Consider the following 19,479-nt stretch of genomic DNA (forward strand, 5'->3'; position numbering starts at 1 on the left):
CTACATGGGTAAAGTTCTGTATGCATCAGCGATAGGGAGTCTTATGTACGCTATGGTTTGCACATGTCCTGACATTGCGCATGCAGTGGGAGTAGTGAGTAGGTACATGAGTAATCCAGGGAAGCAGCATTGGCCGGAAGCAGTGAAATGGGTTATGAGGTATTTGAGGGGTTCTACAGATGTCTCATTGTGTTTCACGAGGGCTGGCCTGAAGTTTCAAGATTATGTTGATGCAAACTTGACGGGTGACATGGATAGTTGGAAGAGTACTATCGGGTTTGTGTATACTTTGGGTGGTACAGCTGTGTGTTGGGGCTCTAAGTTGCAGAAAATTGTTGCTCTCTCAACTACAGAAGCCGAATATGTGGCAGTCACAAAAGCTGGAAATGAGATGGTATGGTTGCAAAGATTTCTGGATGAGTTGGGGAAGACGGTTGAGAAAGGAGTGTTGCACAGTGACAGTCAGAGTACCATCTTTCTCACCAAGAATCCGGTCTTTCATTCTAGAACGAAGCGAATACAATTGAGGTATCACTTTAGCTGTTCTTTGATTGATAGTGGACAGTTGATACTTGACAAGATCCGTGGTGCGGAGAATCCAGCGGATATGTTGACAAAGGCTGTGACTGTTGATAAGAAGAAGCTGTGCGAAACTTCAGTTGGTCTCTAAGCTTGAGGTTGTGGAGATGGGTGTTGTGGGTGCTGATGATAGATGGTATTTATTGACGACCATTGAAGTTTGGGGAGCGCTGTTGATCAGTCGTCAAGTGGGAGAATTGTTAGAATGTGAAGACGATCAATTTTTTGTGACCTTGGTCCGGACCACCATGAGACTGGTCTGGACCACTACAAACAGAATACAGTTTTGAACCTACTGGAATTTTGGTCTAGACCAAAGGTAAAGTTGGTCTAGACCAACGGGACCCACGAAACATTTTTTTAGGGTTTTTTGGTGTGCTAACTTGCTTGGACTATAAAAACAAAGTTAGGGTTGCCTCCCATTGTATTGTTGTTCATCTTCTCATCATAGTGAAACCCCCAAACACCCTATGGAGTACGATTAGGCAAATGGCTTAAGTCAGAACCACGTATATCGCGTGTCTTGTTCTTTCGATTGCTTATTTATTTTTCGCTTGCATGTGTTCTCTTGCCCTAACACAGTGTAAATTTTACATTTTACCCGCTCACATTCATTTCAACATTATACCTATCTTATCTATATTAACTACTCCCACCATCCCTATTTAATTGTCCATTACAGTTTTGCATGCACTTTCAACGGCTTATATCTCTCAGCGTATATTGCTTAAAATATGGGATATGAATCTTGTTTGATAGATCTCATTTTTTTCTATAAGACAACCATTTCAAAAGCATGAACCGTAATATACGTCGAGAGATATAAACCGTTGAAAATGCACCCAAAATCGTAGTGGACAATTAAATAGGGACGGAGGGAGTATCACTTTATAAAATGATACCTTTTTTCTCCTACTTCCAGATTTGCGCAGTGTGCAAGCGTGTGTGTGTGTGCGTGCGTGTGTGTGTGTGTGTGTGTGTGAGAGAGAGAGAGAGAGAGAGAGAGAGTAATGATAAAAGAAGGGCCCAGCTAAATAAAACTGCAAATTTACTAGATGTTGCCAATTTATAAGGAGGAATCCAAAAATTTCCTCTTATGAATTGACTACATGTAGTAAATTCGCAGTTATATTTATCAGCACCCTAAAAGAAATGAAAAGAGTAATGATAAAAGAAATGAAAAGTTTGTGAAAAGTTGATAGGTAGATTTACCTAAGAATTGTAGCAAATTTATTTTGACTTAGGGTATTGCTAATCTGTTGCAAGTGAGTTTTATTGTTTAAGTTCTATATGTTACCTAAATAGTTGCAAGTAGCAAGGCTGATGTACATGCTCTAAAAATAATGTGCTTACGAAAATAATTTTTCAATTTTTTTTGCATTGTTTAAAAGGAGATCTTTCAAACAAGATCCATATTGCATATTTTTAAATTTGAAAATTACAAAAAAAAATTACTAATTTGGAAGAACGTACTCCCTCCATCCCTAAATAAATGTCCAGTTTCATTTTTCGCAAATTTTTTTAAATTACTTATATTTTTTAATTTATACAATTTTTTATAATTTTTAAAATTTTGTACAATAGAACCAATTGAGATCTATCAAACATGATGTATATTGCATATAAAAAATAATATACTTTGGAAGATATAAATAATTTTTTAAAATGTCCAGAATAGTAACATGGACATTTATTTAGGAACGGATGGAGTACCTTTTTTAGAATCTGGAACGGGCCCTAAATTCACTATGGGAATCTAGCTCCTACTTCCCTTATCCGTCATACTCCCTCCGTTTCTAAATAAATGTCTTGATCGCAAATTTAGGCCTCTAAAAAGATGCATTTTTCCATTATAAATTTCGATTTTCTTTCACAAATCAATAGATATCTATGAGTTCTTTCAAGTTGTAATAAAAGTTAGTAGAATTTGTTAATGGAAAATATAGCAAGGTGGTTCCGTGGTCGAACATGTAGCAATCTCGTGCTACAGCTCTAGCCCTCCCCAAACAGACCTCATAGCTATACTGCAAGCAATTAAAAGGTCTTTACAGCGTTAGTGCAGCATATATTTTCACCGATTGTTTAAATGTCGTAATGCATATTGCAAAGAATTTGGTTACAAACCAATTTTTTTTGGTTTTTGCGCAACCCGAATAGGGAGATTTTCAAGCTTTCTCCTTGTGGGATCTCAAAGGTTTAGCGTAAGGATATTCACCAAGCGCGTTGCTGAGTGAAAACGACCATGTCATTATTTATGCATCATCCAGTTATAGACGATCGACACTTCATGGATGGAGTTAGTGCTGATATATCTATTGTTTTGTCAATTCATTTATTGTGTTGTTTTCTCTACTGTAAACTGTTTATTATCAATTGAAGTTCTTACTCTTTCTATTAAAAAAAACCCTGCTTCCTTCCACGATTGCCTAGCGTAGTTCACGTACTTTCTTTCTGTTTTTTTTTTTGGTAGTTAATACGGGTAATTTTATTGAAAGAGCAAGCAAGCAATGCAAAACACATGGAAGGCATGCATACCTTCCAAATACACAAAACTACAAACTATAGGGTATTTGAGAAATCGAAGAACACATAAAACACGGATTTTTGAATGTTATTCATCCCACATCGCTCGCATAAGCCACCCAATTGAACTTGGTCATATAATCTAGAGACTACTCCACTTAGAGCCAACTGGTAAAAGATTGACAACCTCCAAGAAATTAGACAGTGAAGATTGGCAAAGAGCACGACTAAGGAAAGACGGTTTGAGATTAATAATTCGAGAGCTTCTGATCCTTACATCAAGCCTGGTCTTATGAAAGACCTTAGAAATCCGAAATGACACGACTTGAACAAGATATTATGACACAATGGCCACTCATACCTACTTCCAAACTAGTACCCTAGAAAAGGACCGGGTGGAAAATAGGCAAGTGTAAAATTAGGCAAGTCTCATTAATAAAATTATCACCTTTGTTACATATTGTCTTTTTTTGTTTTATTTTTATTTTTTGCACCTTTTTGTTTTGTTTTTTTGGCACCTTTTTTTGTGTACTTGACAAACTTTTCACATACCGTCTAGGTTCTTACAAAAATGTGTCATCTTAAAACTAAACTAAGATGCTTTTGCTCTTTTGCTTTAATAATGCATCTAGAACTACTACTAATATTCCATTAATAATAGTACCAATCAAGATGCTCTCATTCGTGTTTTCCACACTATTAGATTCATAGTTAATTATTGAAAAATATTTGCAAGTATTATAGAATACATTATAATATTTTGGTGGTATATAAGCTAGATTCACTTATAGATCTGCTTAAAAGGCAATAGGTCATTTCATTGCTACTTATTAGGGGCATTAGATTAGTACATCTGTTAAAAAATATTATTATTATTAGAAGTACATTGTTCACAAAATTCTATCCTCGATCAGTTCTGGGATATGGAAATCCTATAGTGCGGCTTCCTATAGGACGCGTCCAGACCGTACGATAAAAGATAACGAACATATCTAAACCATTGATTACCGAGATAGATAATCCGGATGCACCCTACAGACCCTATAGGGCAGCCCACCCTACAAGATCCCCGGATCCTTCTGGGATTGAGTCCGTATCCTCAAGGCCCTCTCATGTGATGTCCATGTGAGTGAGATGCAGAGAAGCGTTCATATATTCAAGCTAATTTTGATATCATTAAAGACTTGATCCGAACGATTTTGCAAAGACAGCCCCTTGGTTTTTGAAAAGTATCAAATCAGTAACTCTTGTAAGCATGAACGTAGTGTTTAATTGGTTAATCTACTGTTTCTTGTTGCTCAATATTTTGTAAAATCGACAGGTTAAATTGCATTATCGAAATCTAAGGATTTTGATTCTGCATTTATTTATTAGGGCTTTTCACAAAATGCTTTTTATTTTTAACTAAAAATAATAATGTGGCGACTGAAGGTTAGCATTAGTGCTTTCGAATAGGTAAGCAAACTCATCTCTAAAACAAGTGAAACTTAGACCGAAAACCCCATAATTCTGCTGCTTGATTGAAGGAAAAAATTCAAGATTATGATCCAAAAAGTACCGCTATATTACATTTTGGATTCGCCCCGAGCCTAGAAGTCCCAGAAGTTACCGTTTTCCCACCTAAACAATAAAATTCCTCCAAATGCGTTGAGTCAACTAAGTTTGCATCAGCAGCATTATTTATTTACACCTTCGGGAGATCGTAAGCAATTAAGGGGAAGTACACAAAAATTCAAGATTATGACCCATAAAGTGCCCCTATATTACATTTTGGATCCACCGCGAGCCTAGAAGTCCCAAAAAACACTCTTTTGTCCCCTACATAAAAAAATTCCTCCAAAATACGTTGAGGCAACTAGGTCAGCATCAGCAGCATTATTTATTATTGTCACCTTTGGGAGCTTTCGATTATCAGAAGAAACTAAGGTAAAAGTAGACAACCAAAAAAAAAGTAAGATTATGATCCAAAAATTGCCCCTATACTACATTTTAGATTCGCCGCGAGTCTAGAAGTCCCAAAAATTACCCTTTTGCCACCTAAATAACAAATTCCTCCAAATACGTTGAGGCAACTAGGTCTGCATCAGCAGCATATTATTTATTTTCACCTTTGCGAGCTTTCAATGATCAGAAGCAACTAAGGGAAAAGTAAAAGCAAGAACACAACAAATTTCCACAATAAGAATGTGGAAAGGATTGAACTAACAGCTACTAAAAGACAATCTAAAACTTTGACTCCCCATACATTAATCATTCTGATTAATAGTATTATAGGAACAATTGTAAGAGGATCAACAATTTAAATAACCGCCCCACTGACATCTATAAAAAAAAAAAACTAGCGTTGTACCCGTTTGATGTACAGAACCCAAAAATAATAATTTATATCGGTGTTTTTTCTGGCCCTATGCATTGAACGGACACAACGCTAGTCGATCAATGAGAAAATAATTTTTTTCGATCCCTTGTTCACTGCACCACAAATTGTTATATTTATATGGAGTATATTTTTCAACTAATAAAACTCAACTCCTCTCTCTCTCTCTCTCTCAAAATAAGAATAAAAAAAATCTAGAAATTTAGGGATGAGAGATTGGGGCCTTAGGCAAAAAAACATTTACTTAGTATATGGATTGATTGATTAATGTCAAATTTAAACTAATTGATGATGGCAGACCTGAGGTGCTGTAGTGCACCTCCAGTATAGTGCGGCTGATCGGGCTATTCATTTTAGCACGAACAGCTCGAATTCAAATCCAAGCTCACACACATCTAAACCATCCATTGCTCAAATTAAAATCCGAGTCATCCATTGACGAAGTGAAAGATAGGTGAAAATGTTTTGAAATGGCTAGTTGAGCGAAGCAAAAATGACACAAGGTAGATGGGTCAACGGCTCAACTTTCGTGTCCATTTGATTGAACCTTGACATCATCACTACGTGATAAATATAATTTTAAAAAAATAAATAAATAAAAAAGATTACAACTGAGATAGAAATATTTATACATCCGCCGGTTCAGTGACTTGTTCTACGATTCACCCGCTGGTATACACTCTTTTAAATATATGTATATAGATACACACCAATTCAGTTTTTTTTTTTTTTTTGGTCATTCGTTAATCTTTATCTACTCTATCCTATGGGACTTGGGGAGGAGAACTAGTGCTTACAGAAATTGAACCTTGCCCATGTGCATGAAAATATAAGGAAGGTACCAACTACACTTCACTCCACTTGCTTACACCAATCCAATTAGACGGTTCAAAAGCTGAGTTTGTTCGATTTTTACAAAATAAACCTGTTCTATGTACTTACCGAATAAAAGACATTGTTCTACTCAAAAAACAATTTTTGGTGTTTGACAGGACCGAAACATGGTTCAACCAGCAGTCCGGTCCGGTTTTTAAAACATGGTCACAGTGACTCATATCCACTCAAACATGCCAAGCTAGCGGTCATCTCATTGGTGCAACCGAGCGCCAAGTGTTGATAATTTCTTAGTTCATGTCAGTGTAAGAGTCGAAATATGGTTCATCATCAGTAGTTAAACAACACTAACTCTGCTAAATCCCAACAACAACTAATAAACAGAAGATCTACTAGTAATAATGAGTGGATGACACAAACCCCATTAAAGATTGGAGATGCAACAAAAGGACTTGGAAAAGAAAAGGAAAAAATAGTGAAATTGGATTCCATGTGAAAAAAGAGAAAAAGGTAGGGAGCCTAGTGCGCCTAATTGCCCACCAAAAGGATAGGAATGAAGTAAGGTTAGGTGGGTATGTAAAGGTGAGGAGAAGGCCAAACTTTTCTTCCCTAAATTTATATGATTTTTGCCTACCAATTTGTAGGGTACCATTGGCTCGTACCCTATCTGTGTCCTAACTTGGTTTGCATCATCGCATTGTAAAGATGTACTAATGGTTGCACAAATCTGCAAGATCATTGACCTGCCTATAAGTTCAATAATCATGTAGTACCACTTTGTGCAGTGAGTTTTGGTGTTCGGGTACCGGCATCAACAACTCTTATAGTAGAAGGAAAAAATGGACTCTACGAGGGTTTCAATAAAAACGGACACACGAAAATACTAGTAGCAGTCAACACCAAATATTTTCGTAACATTTCTGTGCATGCTTACATATTCGTGACTTACCAAAATAATACGTGACAAGAACCATAATAAATCGTAACAGATGACCCAAAAAATGTGTAACAAATTTAACCATAAAAAAAATTTGTATAGTACATGAACCATTACTTCAAAATTGACAGTATATATGCATAACTAACTTCGGTTGAATCTATTTGAACCCGAAAGAATACAAAATGTATATAGTTTGTACAAAAGTGTAACACTACCGAAAAAGTTTTCGACTTTACCCTGACGCAGATTGTAGATGCTAGAGGCATTTTACACAAATTCACACACGTAATCACATGATTTGAGGGTCTCACACACCACGCCACACATAACAACAACAAAAACTAATGGTTAGCAAAATACCACTGTATACTGATGATGCGAGGCAGTTCTAAAACATTTTTGTTATCTATCTAGCCTTTCTCAGTAGTGCTTTGAATTAATTTCTACCCACTCACAGACTATAAGCTTCGAGCCTAGTAACCAAAAGCATTATATTTCATTTCAGCTGTTATAATATGTTCGGGGCTGGATAATCATCTGTTGAAACTGGACAAAAACCATATTATATACATCCCGAATGACACTACTGTGAACGAGAATAAGTTAAATCAAGCAAAAGTATGCGCACTATACCTCAAAAATCGTTCTCCTATATATGCCAATCAACCATAGCCAAAAAGAAGCCGTCTCCACACTTGGTACATCTCAATCACCAGCATCTTGAACCCCTGCTAAATGTGTCACACTTATATTAATGGCACCGTTACATGCATTTCAGGACAATAATCTCATTGCAAATTTTTTCTTTCACCAAAAAAAAATTTACCAGGCACGAAAAAAATTAATGACACGACACTACACTATTTCTTTTATCTTTTTTCTAGTAGATCTTCCACATGCCTTAATCTCAAAGCAAATATCACCATAATAATTTGGTTCTATAAATCCCACCCTTGATTTCTACTTATTATTGCACCTCACATTTCCCTACCCACCTGGAGTTTCAGTGGGTGCTAATTGGAGGGCTTTAACAGTGGGTCCAAGGATAGATTTTGTTAGCTGCTATGACAAGGGTGGTTCCTCTTATGAAGGGCAACAAAGTAGGAGCTGTGTTGTCGCTTGTCGGCTATGAAGCACGAGTACTCCAAAATGTTGCCGTACGAGTCTCATGTACGGGAACAGTGCAGGTACGCCTCCGGTAAGGCAAACAATATCGGGTACAGTTTGGTATCCAGGTACGACACTGTTATGCCATGGATGGCATCGGTACTCCATGGGTACGGGATGGGTACTTCTGTGCTGGATATGAAATACTACTGCTTTTTTCCATCTAATTTTATGTTCTTAATTTCTATTTCATCTTATAAAGTACTACTACGAAGTAACTACAACACACAAAAATGTTGAGGATAGGAGGTTAAGTTCAATAGACATCCATAACTAAATAAGACCTTGTTTCTCTTTGGGGTTATGTTATGAAAATGTAGAGAGAAAAAATAATTGGAAGAGAATTATTTGGGTAAATTATGACAAAACATAGGAAAGAGTGACAATAGTGGATAGTAGAGTTAGGTTAAAAGAAAGACCTAAATTGACTTTGGATGCCGTGATACGGAAGGATTTGGACTTACTAAATTTAAGTGAACAGGTAGAGCTGTACAGAGCTCAATAGAAAAATAGGGTTCATGTAGCCGACCTCAATTGATTGGGACACAAGGCTCGGTTTGGTTTGGTTTGGTTAGACGTGGTTTGGTTATAGGAAGAGTAGATGCCGAACTACCAAATGCATACAGAAAACATGAATTCTAGATTTAAGTTAATGCACATTTGCTTAAGCAGTTAAACTTATTGGAGAAGAGATCAAACCGTACCTAGAACAAGATGAATTACACCTAATTTTGTCACTTTCTATTTTGAGAAATCCATTGGGATAAGGGTTTTGTTTTAGTTTGGGAACAGAGATTTCTTAAGGAACACGCTAAGGGACTGGATTGAATTGGATTATTTGTTACCGAAGATAAAAAAGATCATTCGTTTTACCACCATAGACCCACTAGCAGCGTGATAATCAACTGGGGCTGACAATAATTACTAAACTAGAACACGCATGCTTTCACAAACCTATACAAATACACTTACGAGATTTAGCAGAGATTTTCCCAGCAACTGGCGAAATTTTGCAAGTTGTTCCCGATGAGATGATGAGAAAATCACTCTAAGGTGATTTGGAGACGATAAGGCAAAAATTGACAAAAAGAAACGGAGGAGACGGGACGGAGCAAATAAAAGGTGATTTTGCGAAATAGACGACACGAATGTGAGATTTTGGCTATTCATGTCCAAAATCAATTATAAAGTGACGAGACATTATTAAGAGAACAAACGAGATGATAGTGACGAAACAAAACCCACAAAGCCCACAGTAGACGAGATGTGCAAATAGAGTGACACAACATGCAAGGAGAAGAGCCCACTAGGCTCAGAGATGGTCAAGATATGCCAAACGTGGCGCAACGAGATGACGAACGTGACAAAATGGCGAGATTTGACCAGCCACAAGCAGTTCATTTAGTGATTGGACCTTTGTTCGACTTGTTTGATGAAAGAAAATTAAGAATAGGAGGGAGTGTTGGAAAAGTAATCTTAATCAGAGACCAAAAAAGTGGGCGGAGACCTAATGAATCTGAAGGCTGTTGATGAGAGGTTTTTTCGGCGATTAAAGTCACCTAATTAGGAGGTGCCTTAATTGGTTAGAAAAGTAGACGGAGGTGATTGTATTAGTCTGTGTGTTGCGTGAGTGAGGATGGAGAGTAAGAAAAAGAGTGTAGAGGGGGGGGGGGGGGGGGGAACCCCAAATATGGGTTCTACCCCAATGAGTTTGTGTGTATGTGCGCGCGCGCGCAAATCTTTTAGTTGGGAATGAAATTCGTTAGTGTTTAAAATTTCATGAGACAAAATAAAGATGGCCGTACATTAAGCTTCAACAGACATCTACAAATGTTATTCTAAATGCACTCATTTTTATGCTAACACTAAGTAATTAATTTTCACTTTTTTCACAAATATGCTCGATACCACAATAATACACAATTATGCCCCCAAAAAAAATGGAGATAAATGTTGAGGTTGAACAGGAAAAAAGATACACCGTCACGTATATATATAGGGAGGGAGGGAGGGAGAGAGAGAGTCACCTTGAAGCACAGATGCAACTGCTGCATTTGGAATAAGAAGCCCAACAATTTGTTGATTGTCCGTAGTAGTCTCAATACGTACCACACGGAGTCGTTTATGGCTTTGATGGGCCTGTGAGAATGTTAGTTAAGATTCAAAGTATCAAAAAAACTCTTCAAACTAGTCACATTTTTTGAAAAGCCATGGAAATAGAAAACAAGACACAAGTACACATACATGATCAAACACACTAGGCTAGTGGTTACATGTGAGGCATGCTTTGAGAAAATTACTTATAACAAGAATTATCTAGTCATTTGGATGAAATAAATATAGCTTAAAATCATACTCCCTCATCCCAAAAAGATTGGCAAGTCTGCAAAACGAGAACTTCAAAATAATGTACATTTATCATACAAAAATCCTTACATTTTTGTGTCAATGGAACCAACTGCTCCCTCAATCCCATTTTAAATGTCTTCTACAGGGAAACAAACTTTTTTAACAAGTCAAAATTATTGGTTGAGATTTCTAAAATTAACCTTCAAAACTGTTAATTTAATTAAATGCATTTAAATTGCTTATATTTATCAATATGAATCTCAAAAATACATATAATGTAGATCTCGTTTGACAGATGTCAATTAGCTTTATTAAACAAAGTTTTCAAAATAATGAAAAGTATTATAAATTAAAAAATACAGATAATTTTAAAACGATACAAACATCAACAATGGACAAACCAATTGGGATGGAAAGAGTACTTTTAAGGGTAAAACTGAAAATTTGGCATGATTTGATTGTTGTTTTTAAAAAGGGGACAACTATTTGGGGACATCCCAAAATAGAAACAGGGACATTTATGCCCTGTTTGGAATCTGAGGGAAATAAAGAAAAAGTAACAAAGGAAAGGAAAAGAAAACTTTAAAGAAAATGTTGAGGAAAACTCATTGTGCTCAATTATTTGTTTTGTTATTTTCTTCTTCATTCCCTCTCAAACCAAACACGGGAAAATTATTTTCCTTTCATTTCGTTTCTTTTCCCTAGATTCCAAACAAAACCTTAAAATTGGATAACAGGAGGAATTGATATCTAATAACTTGAAGAAAAATGTTCAAATTTTTCTTGACAAAAAAGATTACATTTTCAAGTTCTCGTTTTGTAGACCCAAACAATGTTCTGAATACCGTACCGGCTAGGCTACAGGTTTTTCTACTGGTACGGTACGTACCGGTACCGGCCAAATACCAGGTACCGTTTCGGATTTACCGCAACTACAATATATATAATAATTACATATGATTATAATTCAAAAAAATCCCCCATACCATGCAATTTATCATAAAATACCTATGTGTTTGCCTCTTGTCGCACATTGCCTAGTTACAAAACTATTTTCCATCTTAAATGACTTTGCATACTAGTGGTCTTGTGAATGAGGACCCAAGGAGAGGTCTCGCGCGCTCGGGAAAATGAGCCGTGGCCGAATGCAATTTCGAAAAACTGATTAGGAAACTAGTTAACCGGGTGCGCGTCACGGGTTATTCGCGCACAAGAGGGGTGCAAATCCAAGATTTGAGCCTCGCGCACATACTATGGTTAAGCTCACGTTTTGCTAAAATTCTGAAACGGTTTTTTAAACCAGAATCTATTTTGTTTTTTTTAAACAGTTTTTTTTGGGGGGGTTAATATAACGTCGCTCCAAAAAAAAACATAAAAATAAAAATAAAAAAAAAATCGCTCTGCAAAATTTCGGCCGGAATCTCCGGTAATCTCGTCTCGGCCGGTATTTTCCGAAACGGCCGGTACCGACCGGTATTGCGTCCGGTACGGAATTGGGTGGGGGGGGGGGGGTAGGGTACCGGTTTCTCTTCAAAACGGTACGGAACGGTATTCATAACTATGGACCCGAACAATCTTTTTAGATCAGAGGTTGTATGACTCTAATCAAATGCATTGAATAATTTCTTTTATTATTTCATAACACTACCTTGTAATGGTCTTGTTTGGCACAGCATAGTCATGTTTCTACAGTCATAAGGTTAAAACCATTTGTGCTTTTTTATCTGGGAAAATTTCATATTAGCACTTGACCTTTCACACATAGACACCTGACCTTAACGAAATATCACATAAACACCTAACGTATTAAAGAACTCATCAATTAAACCCCTTCCGTCAATCTCCGATCAAAAACATACGGAAAACATGTTTCTCTCTCCAATTTTGCTACTAGCCCGACTTTTTTTCACAGATTCTGCACATTTTTTTGGTTGGGCCCATTTATGGGTCCCACACATATTATTTGATCCATTGATTATGTCAAATATTTTTTTGAGAACCCTTGCAAAAAATCAGCTCTATCAGATAAATGTAAGTGTATGATCCAATCGTACAACTTTTTATTCAAAATTTCAATTAAAATTATGCATGAAAAGTTGTAAGATTTGATCAAATACTTACATTTACCCCGTTGAGCTGATTTTTTAGAGGGTCATGCAAAAATAATAATAAATAAAGATTAATTAGCGGATCGGTTCACTTTTGGGTCCCCACAAAAAAAATTGTACTACAAATCTTTTCTTCTGCATTATTATTTTGCTTTTTTCTTTCCCGCATATTGCTGAGTTGTTTTTTTTTAATTTATTTTTTACGGAGCAACTAACACTACCCAGTGTACCCACACAGATTAGAATTACACAATTTTTTTGTGGGGCCCACTTTTGGGTCCCTAAAAATGATCTGATCATTTCATTAGCTTTAAAATATTTTTTGCGTGATCTTGTAAAAAAAAATCAGCTCAACGGTGTAAATTTAAGTGTTTGATCAAATCTTACAACTTTTTATGCAAAATTTTAATCCAGAACTATGAATGAAAAGCTGTACAATTGGATCATACACTTACATTTATTTTATCGAGTTGATTTTTTGCAAGATCGCTTGAAAAAATATTTTACAATTAGTTAACAGATCGGATAATTTGTGTGGGACCCAAAAATGGACCCCACAAAAAATTTGTGCAAAATATGTGAAAAAAAAGTCAGTGTGGGTAGCAAAATTGAAGAGAGAAACATATTTTTTGTTAGTTTTTGGACGGAGGTTAGCAGTAGGGCTTTAATTGATGAATTTTTTAATACGTTAGATGTTTATGTGATGTTTTGTTAAGGTCAGGTGTCCATGTTTGATGATTTGTGTGGAAGGTCAAGTGCTACTATGAAATTTTCCCTTTTTATCTCTGATTGGATAGAAAAATCATACTCTATCTGTCCTATAAAGTTGGTCCCTCTTGGGGAATCCAACTTTTTTGGGGGCACAAACACAACTATTGTATTGCTCAAACTCTATCTTTTTCTAAATTACCCTCGACAATATTTAAGCATATGGATCTTTTGAATTTACCAGCTACCAATTAAAGTGGTTTTTCTGCACTTTCCAGACTTAGTAAGTACAAAAAGTGACATTTGGTTTGAAAATTCAATGCAGTTTGTTGACTTTTTGCATACCTTTTGCCTTGATTTAGTACCCACATTTATTTATCCCAAGGAAGAGGAAAGGGCAATGGGAAACTTGTCAGAAAATGGACATTGATTTCTGTGAGGGACATGCAATATGGGACAGCCAAAATGGAATAAGAGACCAACTTTTCACAACTAAGGGAGTACTTTTTTGTTCTCATTACAACTCAATATAATGTGCCTATTCTAGAAAATGTACAAGGAAGAGGATGAACATGGATAAACAAAGATTCTTTTAAAGTTCTCTATGAAGAGAGAAAATTTTGGTTATGGGGACCGAAGGTTAGGCCAATAAGTATCCCTTAGTCTGAGCAGCTTGTTCCTTTGGAAGGCTACAATATACCATCCCTTTGTTCCATATTGTTTGTCTGCTGCTCCCCTTTTGGTTGTCCCACGCATATATCGAAGTTCAAATTTTGGTAGGAGTACCCTTCTAACCTTTTCTTACGAAAAGAATTCAACTACTCCAGGGAGCAAAATAGATGTTGAAGGGAATGTTGAAAAGTAACAGGTTTTAAAACACGATCTGTGTGGCCTCTTAAAAGTTGAATTCCTAAAATAGACCACCAAAAAAGGGAAGCTTGTACCCAACGTGTCTAAGTCCAATTGTTTAGAAGCATGACCAAATCAAATAAAGAACCAAAGAAGGTGAGTTACCTGCTTGGAGATGACCTTCTCAATAGATCCCCAAATCTGAAGGATAAGGCCACCTAACACATTTACCTCTTGTAATCTTCTTCCAACTGTGCAGAAGTTACCAAGCTTGCAATTAGGGCCGTGCATGCACTGCAGGTAAAGGCAAATGTATGCCATCAGAAGAACCTAAGGAAGCATCCAAGGAGGCTTATCGACAGACATTTTGCACAGACATAACCATACTTTAACTTGAACATGTTTAATAATTAATCGGAATTTAGTCATTGTAACAACAATCTGCGAATACTTATTCATTCAAAAGAAATCAAGCCATTCTGGAAGGCAAAAGAATTTTTTTTTGCTATGAGAACAAGCTACACTAAACTGAAGACAAGAAGCAAGGAGCCCAAGTAAGCTAACACTCCGATATTTCTGTTTGAGTTGCAACACTAAAGGCAACTATATTATAACAGGCAGGCACAACGTCCTCCACAATAAAATTGAGAATAAGCCAATGCAACCCGAGCTCCTAATATGTGAAAAACTGCTCTCTAATTAAAAGGCACAAAATAGAACACAAAGGCATCAAATTAAAAAACCTAGATATATTTTCACATAGTTTACATTGCACTTGCATCTTCATATGTTTGTATTTAGCACGTTTCCTATTGAGTTTCAACTCACGTTGTATAATTTAATATTGTAAAGGTGTTTAGGACTTCCCATGGCGTGAAGCCCAACTTTTCCTTTATACTTTTTAAGAAGCCTTATCATCTCCTATACTCGAAAGTCTGTCCTTTCTGGAATATGTAAAGTTTGATGGCAGTAGATAAGTATATTTGATGTGGTAAAGGTTTCAAACCATCAAGGTAGGAAAAGTTCATAACTTTCATAGTTATATTCTTTGGTTTTGTACAAAGTTAAATTCTTCAAACTATTGTTCACCAGTGTTCTAAAAGACGGCCACATAGGCGCTAGACAGTAGTCCAACGCCTGGATTAGGCAGCCGACAAGTCAGCGCCTAGTCCCCGCCTTTGCCTTAGGCGGCCGACAAGTCGGCGCTTAGGTGCCCCTTTTCCGCGCGACTAGCGCCTAGCAATGTTTAGAACATTGTTGGTAACGGACTGGCATGTTGGCATTTAATGGTTGCAGATCATGTGTGGTAAAGTTGATTTGTGAACTGCAGTACTTTCAATATCTTAGTACACACTAGGTTTGTTGTGAGAGTTGGATTCAGTCCTGAACAGGTGTGATTGTGCTCTAGAATGAGACGTGTTCTGCTCAAGCATGGAGTCAATGATTTGTTCTTAATAGTATAGCCACTCAGTGACATAGCATGCCAACTTTGAAAAATTGGAGAATCACACTGCTCTAGCAGACTAGCATAAGCTACTTGTGCTCTAGCACTACAGTAGAATAATAGAATCATAGCACGGTGTCACTCTTCCACATGCACTTTGTCTGATTGTTTCGACGGGTGACACTTAATGTGGCTCCCTTGATGCGAGAGGAATCAATCACATTTTGTGGTAAATCTTTTGTATTTCTGGGAGACAAGTGAGAGTTGTTTTTCCCTCAACCCATTCATAGTGTTGTAGAGCTTTTTGTGTATAGGGTCCTTTCTTCATTGCCTTTTGTATACAAGTGGCTTTCCCTTAGTTCATATATTTATTCACTTTCCGTAGAACAACTTTGGCTAGTGTTATTTTGTTGTCAGAAACATGGAACTTTCTGAATTTACTGTATAGCCATTGTGGTTGTCTCTAGCTACTATGGCAATAGGAACTGAGTTGACGCTTCAACAAGAAATACAATCACCAAGTATTTACCTGTTTGGAGGACACTTCATACTCCGCTTCCCAACCGCTCCTAGCCTTCTCTAAGTATGAAACCTTTACGTATTTCTCTTTTAATTCAGTTAAAAGCATCTCCCTAAAAAATAAGAGAGGAAGACAGTTGCTACAAACCAAGGAGTACTACAGAACCAATCACAGGGAAAAAAAATGCCATGAAAACCAAACTTCATAAACTCTATCAATAAATACCTACTAAGTGTATCCCCAGTGGCAGGCCGGAATATCTTGTACAATCCAGAAGCAGAACTGAAACACAATTAGGAAAAAAGAATGATAAAATGAACATACAATGTGACAATACTAATGTGAAGAAATTAAGCCAAAAATAATGCAAGCAATTGTTCGTTGTAATCCTAGAAACTAATAGAATCAACAACGATCAAAACCAAGCCCAAAAAATACCATGAGACAAGGAAAAAATCCGGCAGAAAGGTGAAAGCAGAGCACAGAGCTCCCACCTGAAGTAGGATCTGAGAAAAGTGGTAGGCAATAAACTTGAATCTAGATCAGTTACTCAACCAAACAACAATCCTTATCCTCCTCATTACATTGACCCGCAAAGCCACACCCCCTTTTGTTCTTCAAAACTCACCAACAATGGAGATTTCTAAGTTTCATTTCTCGAAAATTGACCATGCACTATTTGTTATACAAAACTCACGGCCAGTACAACAATCAATTTTCTCTTCAACTTTTAATCTTCAGAAGCCAGCTTTTTCATGTTTCCAACCACTTGTTGCCAAAGGCGACGCGAGGACAAGTGACTGGTGGGATCAAAGCAAAGTTGTTTACCATAGAATTAAAAAGTTTAGTCTCTGTTAGAATATTGATGAGTATTAGTCTTAGTCCCACATTGGTTAAGTGAGTTATGTAATAAGTAATCTCATAATATATAATATTGTTTTGTGTTAGCGTTCATTAACACCCTATACACTTTTTGCTCTCCAAACAACATGGTATCAGAGCCCCATCTTAACCCTAACCCTAAACCACCACAGCCGTAACCCTTACCGCCGCTGCCGTACATCGCCGACCACCCAAACCCCAAAATCGAAGACCCAACTTTTTGGAGCTCCATCTTCTCCTCCGTTTCGAGATCCGGATGACCTTCCTATCGCTCTTCGCAAAGGTATTCGGTCTTGCACTTCTCATCCTATTGCTCAATTTGTTTCCTATGATCACCTGGCTCCTGCACTTCGTGCTTTAACTACTTCTATTTCATCCGTTTTCGTTCCTAACACTGTTCAGGAGGCCTTATCTGTTTTTGAGTGGTGGATAGCTAAGGAGGATGAGATGTCTGCTCTTCATCAGAATGGCACATGGGAGCTGGTTCCTCTTCCTACCGGTAAAACCACTGTTGGCTGTTGGGCATTTACTGTCAAGTATCTTCCTAATGGCACTGTTGAGCGCTATAAAGCTCGTCTGGTTGCTAAAGGCTACACTCAGACTTATGGTGTGATTATCCGGAGACATTTTCTCCAGTTGCCAAACTTTGGTTCTGTTCGGATCCTTATTTCTCTTGCAGGGAATCTGGGTTGGTTATTATTTTAGTTAGATATCAAAATTGCCTTCCTCCATGGGGATCTCCAAGAAGAAGTCTACATGGAGCAACCACCTGGGTTTGTTGCTCAGGGGGAGCATAATCAGGTATGTCGTCTTCGTAAAGCTCTATATGGGCTTAAGCAGTCTCCTAGAGCATGGTTTGGCAAGTTTAGTAATGCAGTTTTGCAATTTGGCATGCATCGCAGTCAGTCTGATCACTCTGTGTTCTCTCTCACATCAGACCGAGGAAAAGTATTATTGATTGTCTATCTGGATGACATTATCATTACCGATGATGATAAGCAAGGTATTGATGAGCTAAAAGCTTTCTTACATCAGCAGTTTCATACTAAGGATTTGGGAAAACTACGATACTTTTTAGGTATTGAGGTGGCACGATCTAAAGACAGTATTAGCTTATCACAGAGGAAGTATGTGCTAGATATTCTTGAGGATGCTGGTTTGTTGGGAACTAGGCCTGTTGAGACTCATATGGATCCCAACGTCAAATTGTGCGTTGACCAGGGGGAGTTGCTCTCCAATCCTGATCAGTATCGCCGTTTAGTTGGTAAGTTGAATTACCTTACAATTACACATCCGGATATCTCTTTTGCAGTGAGTATGGTAAGTCAGTTCGTGTCTGCCCCTCGTCATCCACATTGGGAGGTAGTTATCAGAATTGTGAAGTATCTTAAGTCACATCCAGGATGTGGTTTGTTTTATCGAGCGAGTATTATTAGACAAAGAGGAGAGGAACTCACTAGGTATTAGACAGCATCATAGTACCTACAAAGTACTGTTTATGCCAACTGCATAAAGGCAAAGAAGGGCTGCTCCAATAGTCCAATATCATAGTATTTGGCAGAATATGTGTTTCTTACATAGTACAAGCTTTAATATCGAGTCCAAGCATATACGTTTGTACGTATGACATCTCCACCAGATTATTCCTCAGAAAAGTGGTAATAACTTTCAGTGTTCCACCTGAGATTACAAGAGGCAAATAACTACCTCTAAATCTCACTCAGATGATCACATGGATCAGAGGAAAAGTTAATAGGGCTCATGAGAAAGAGGTCCCGACTTTAGGAGGAACAATATCCCATAACTCATACTATTCTTTCAGATTGCAGTGGGTTGATCACCACATCTGCACCCATAACTCATACTATTCTTTCAGATTGCAGTGGGTTGATCACTACATCTGCACCCACAAGTCTTCATGCGGTGTCACCCCCACAATCTAGTAATTTGACTATATCACCAAACACATTTAAGGTCCACAATCTATTTTTCATATATTCACCAAACACTTTCACATTATCAAACAATGAGTTTTTCAGAATCTAAAATCCAAAATATAATCCAAAGAAAAAAAAAATCAGCACCAAACAACCCCTAAACATTGTTCAGGAAGCCTTCTCTGCTTCTCTATTTGCGAGAATTGGCTCAATTTGCGTGCCATCTTCCTTGAAGAAAATCTAGGTTGGTCTTTGTTTGAGT

General features: G+C 37.2%; 1 protein-coding gene across 5 annotated transcripts in view; it reads right to left on the reverse strand.

Moving 5' to 3' along the window:
- Positions 1 to 7,719: 7,719 nt before the first annotated feature.
- The window catches only part of LOC131316188 (protein FORGETTER 1-like), a 30,333-nt gene continuing 18,573 nt past the window's right edge, over positions 7,720 to 19,479 (reverse strand). For 2 of the 5 annotated variants that reach the window (XM_058345482.1, XM_058345484.1), the window contains exons 29-33: positions 16,624 to 16,680; positions 16,408 to 16,510; positions 14,600 to 14,764; positions 10,448 to 10,559; positions 7,720 to 7,981 (exon numbers count right to left, since the gene is read on the reverse strand). In XM_058345482.1, the coding sequence (XP_058201465.1) occupies positions 7,959 to 7,981; positions 10,448 to 10,559; positions 14,600 to 14,764; positions 16,408 to 16,510; positions 16,624 to 16,680 (460 nt within the window). In that variant the 3' untranslated portion in view covers positions 7,720 to 7,958. Of the gene's footprint in view, positions 7,982 to 10,447; positions 10,560 to 14,599; positions 14,765 to 16,407; positions 16,511 to 16,623; positions 16,681 to 19,479 lie in introns of those variants that run through there. The other 3 variants (XM_058345483.1, XR_009197031.1, XR_009197032.1) reach the window with 3 other exon arrangements.

This window comes from Rhododendron vialii, chromosome 2a, assembly GCF_030253575.1.
Source record: "Rhododendron vialii isolate Sample 1 chromosome 2a, ASM3025357v1".
Lineage (NCBI taxonomy): Eukaryota > Viridiplantae > Streptophyta > Magnoliopsida > Ericales > Ericaceae > Rhododendron > Rhododendron vialii.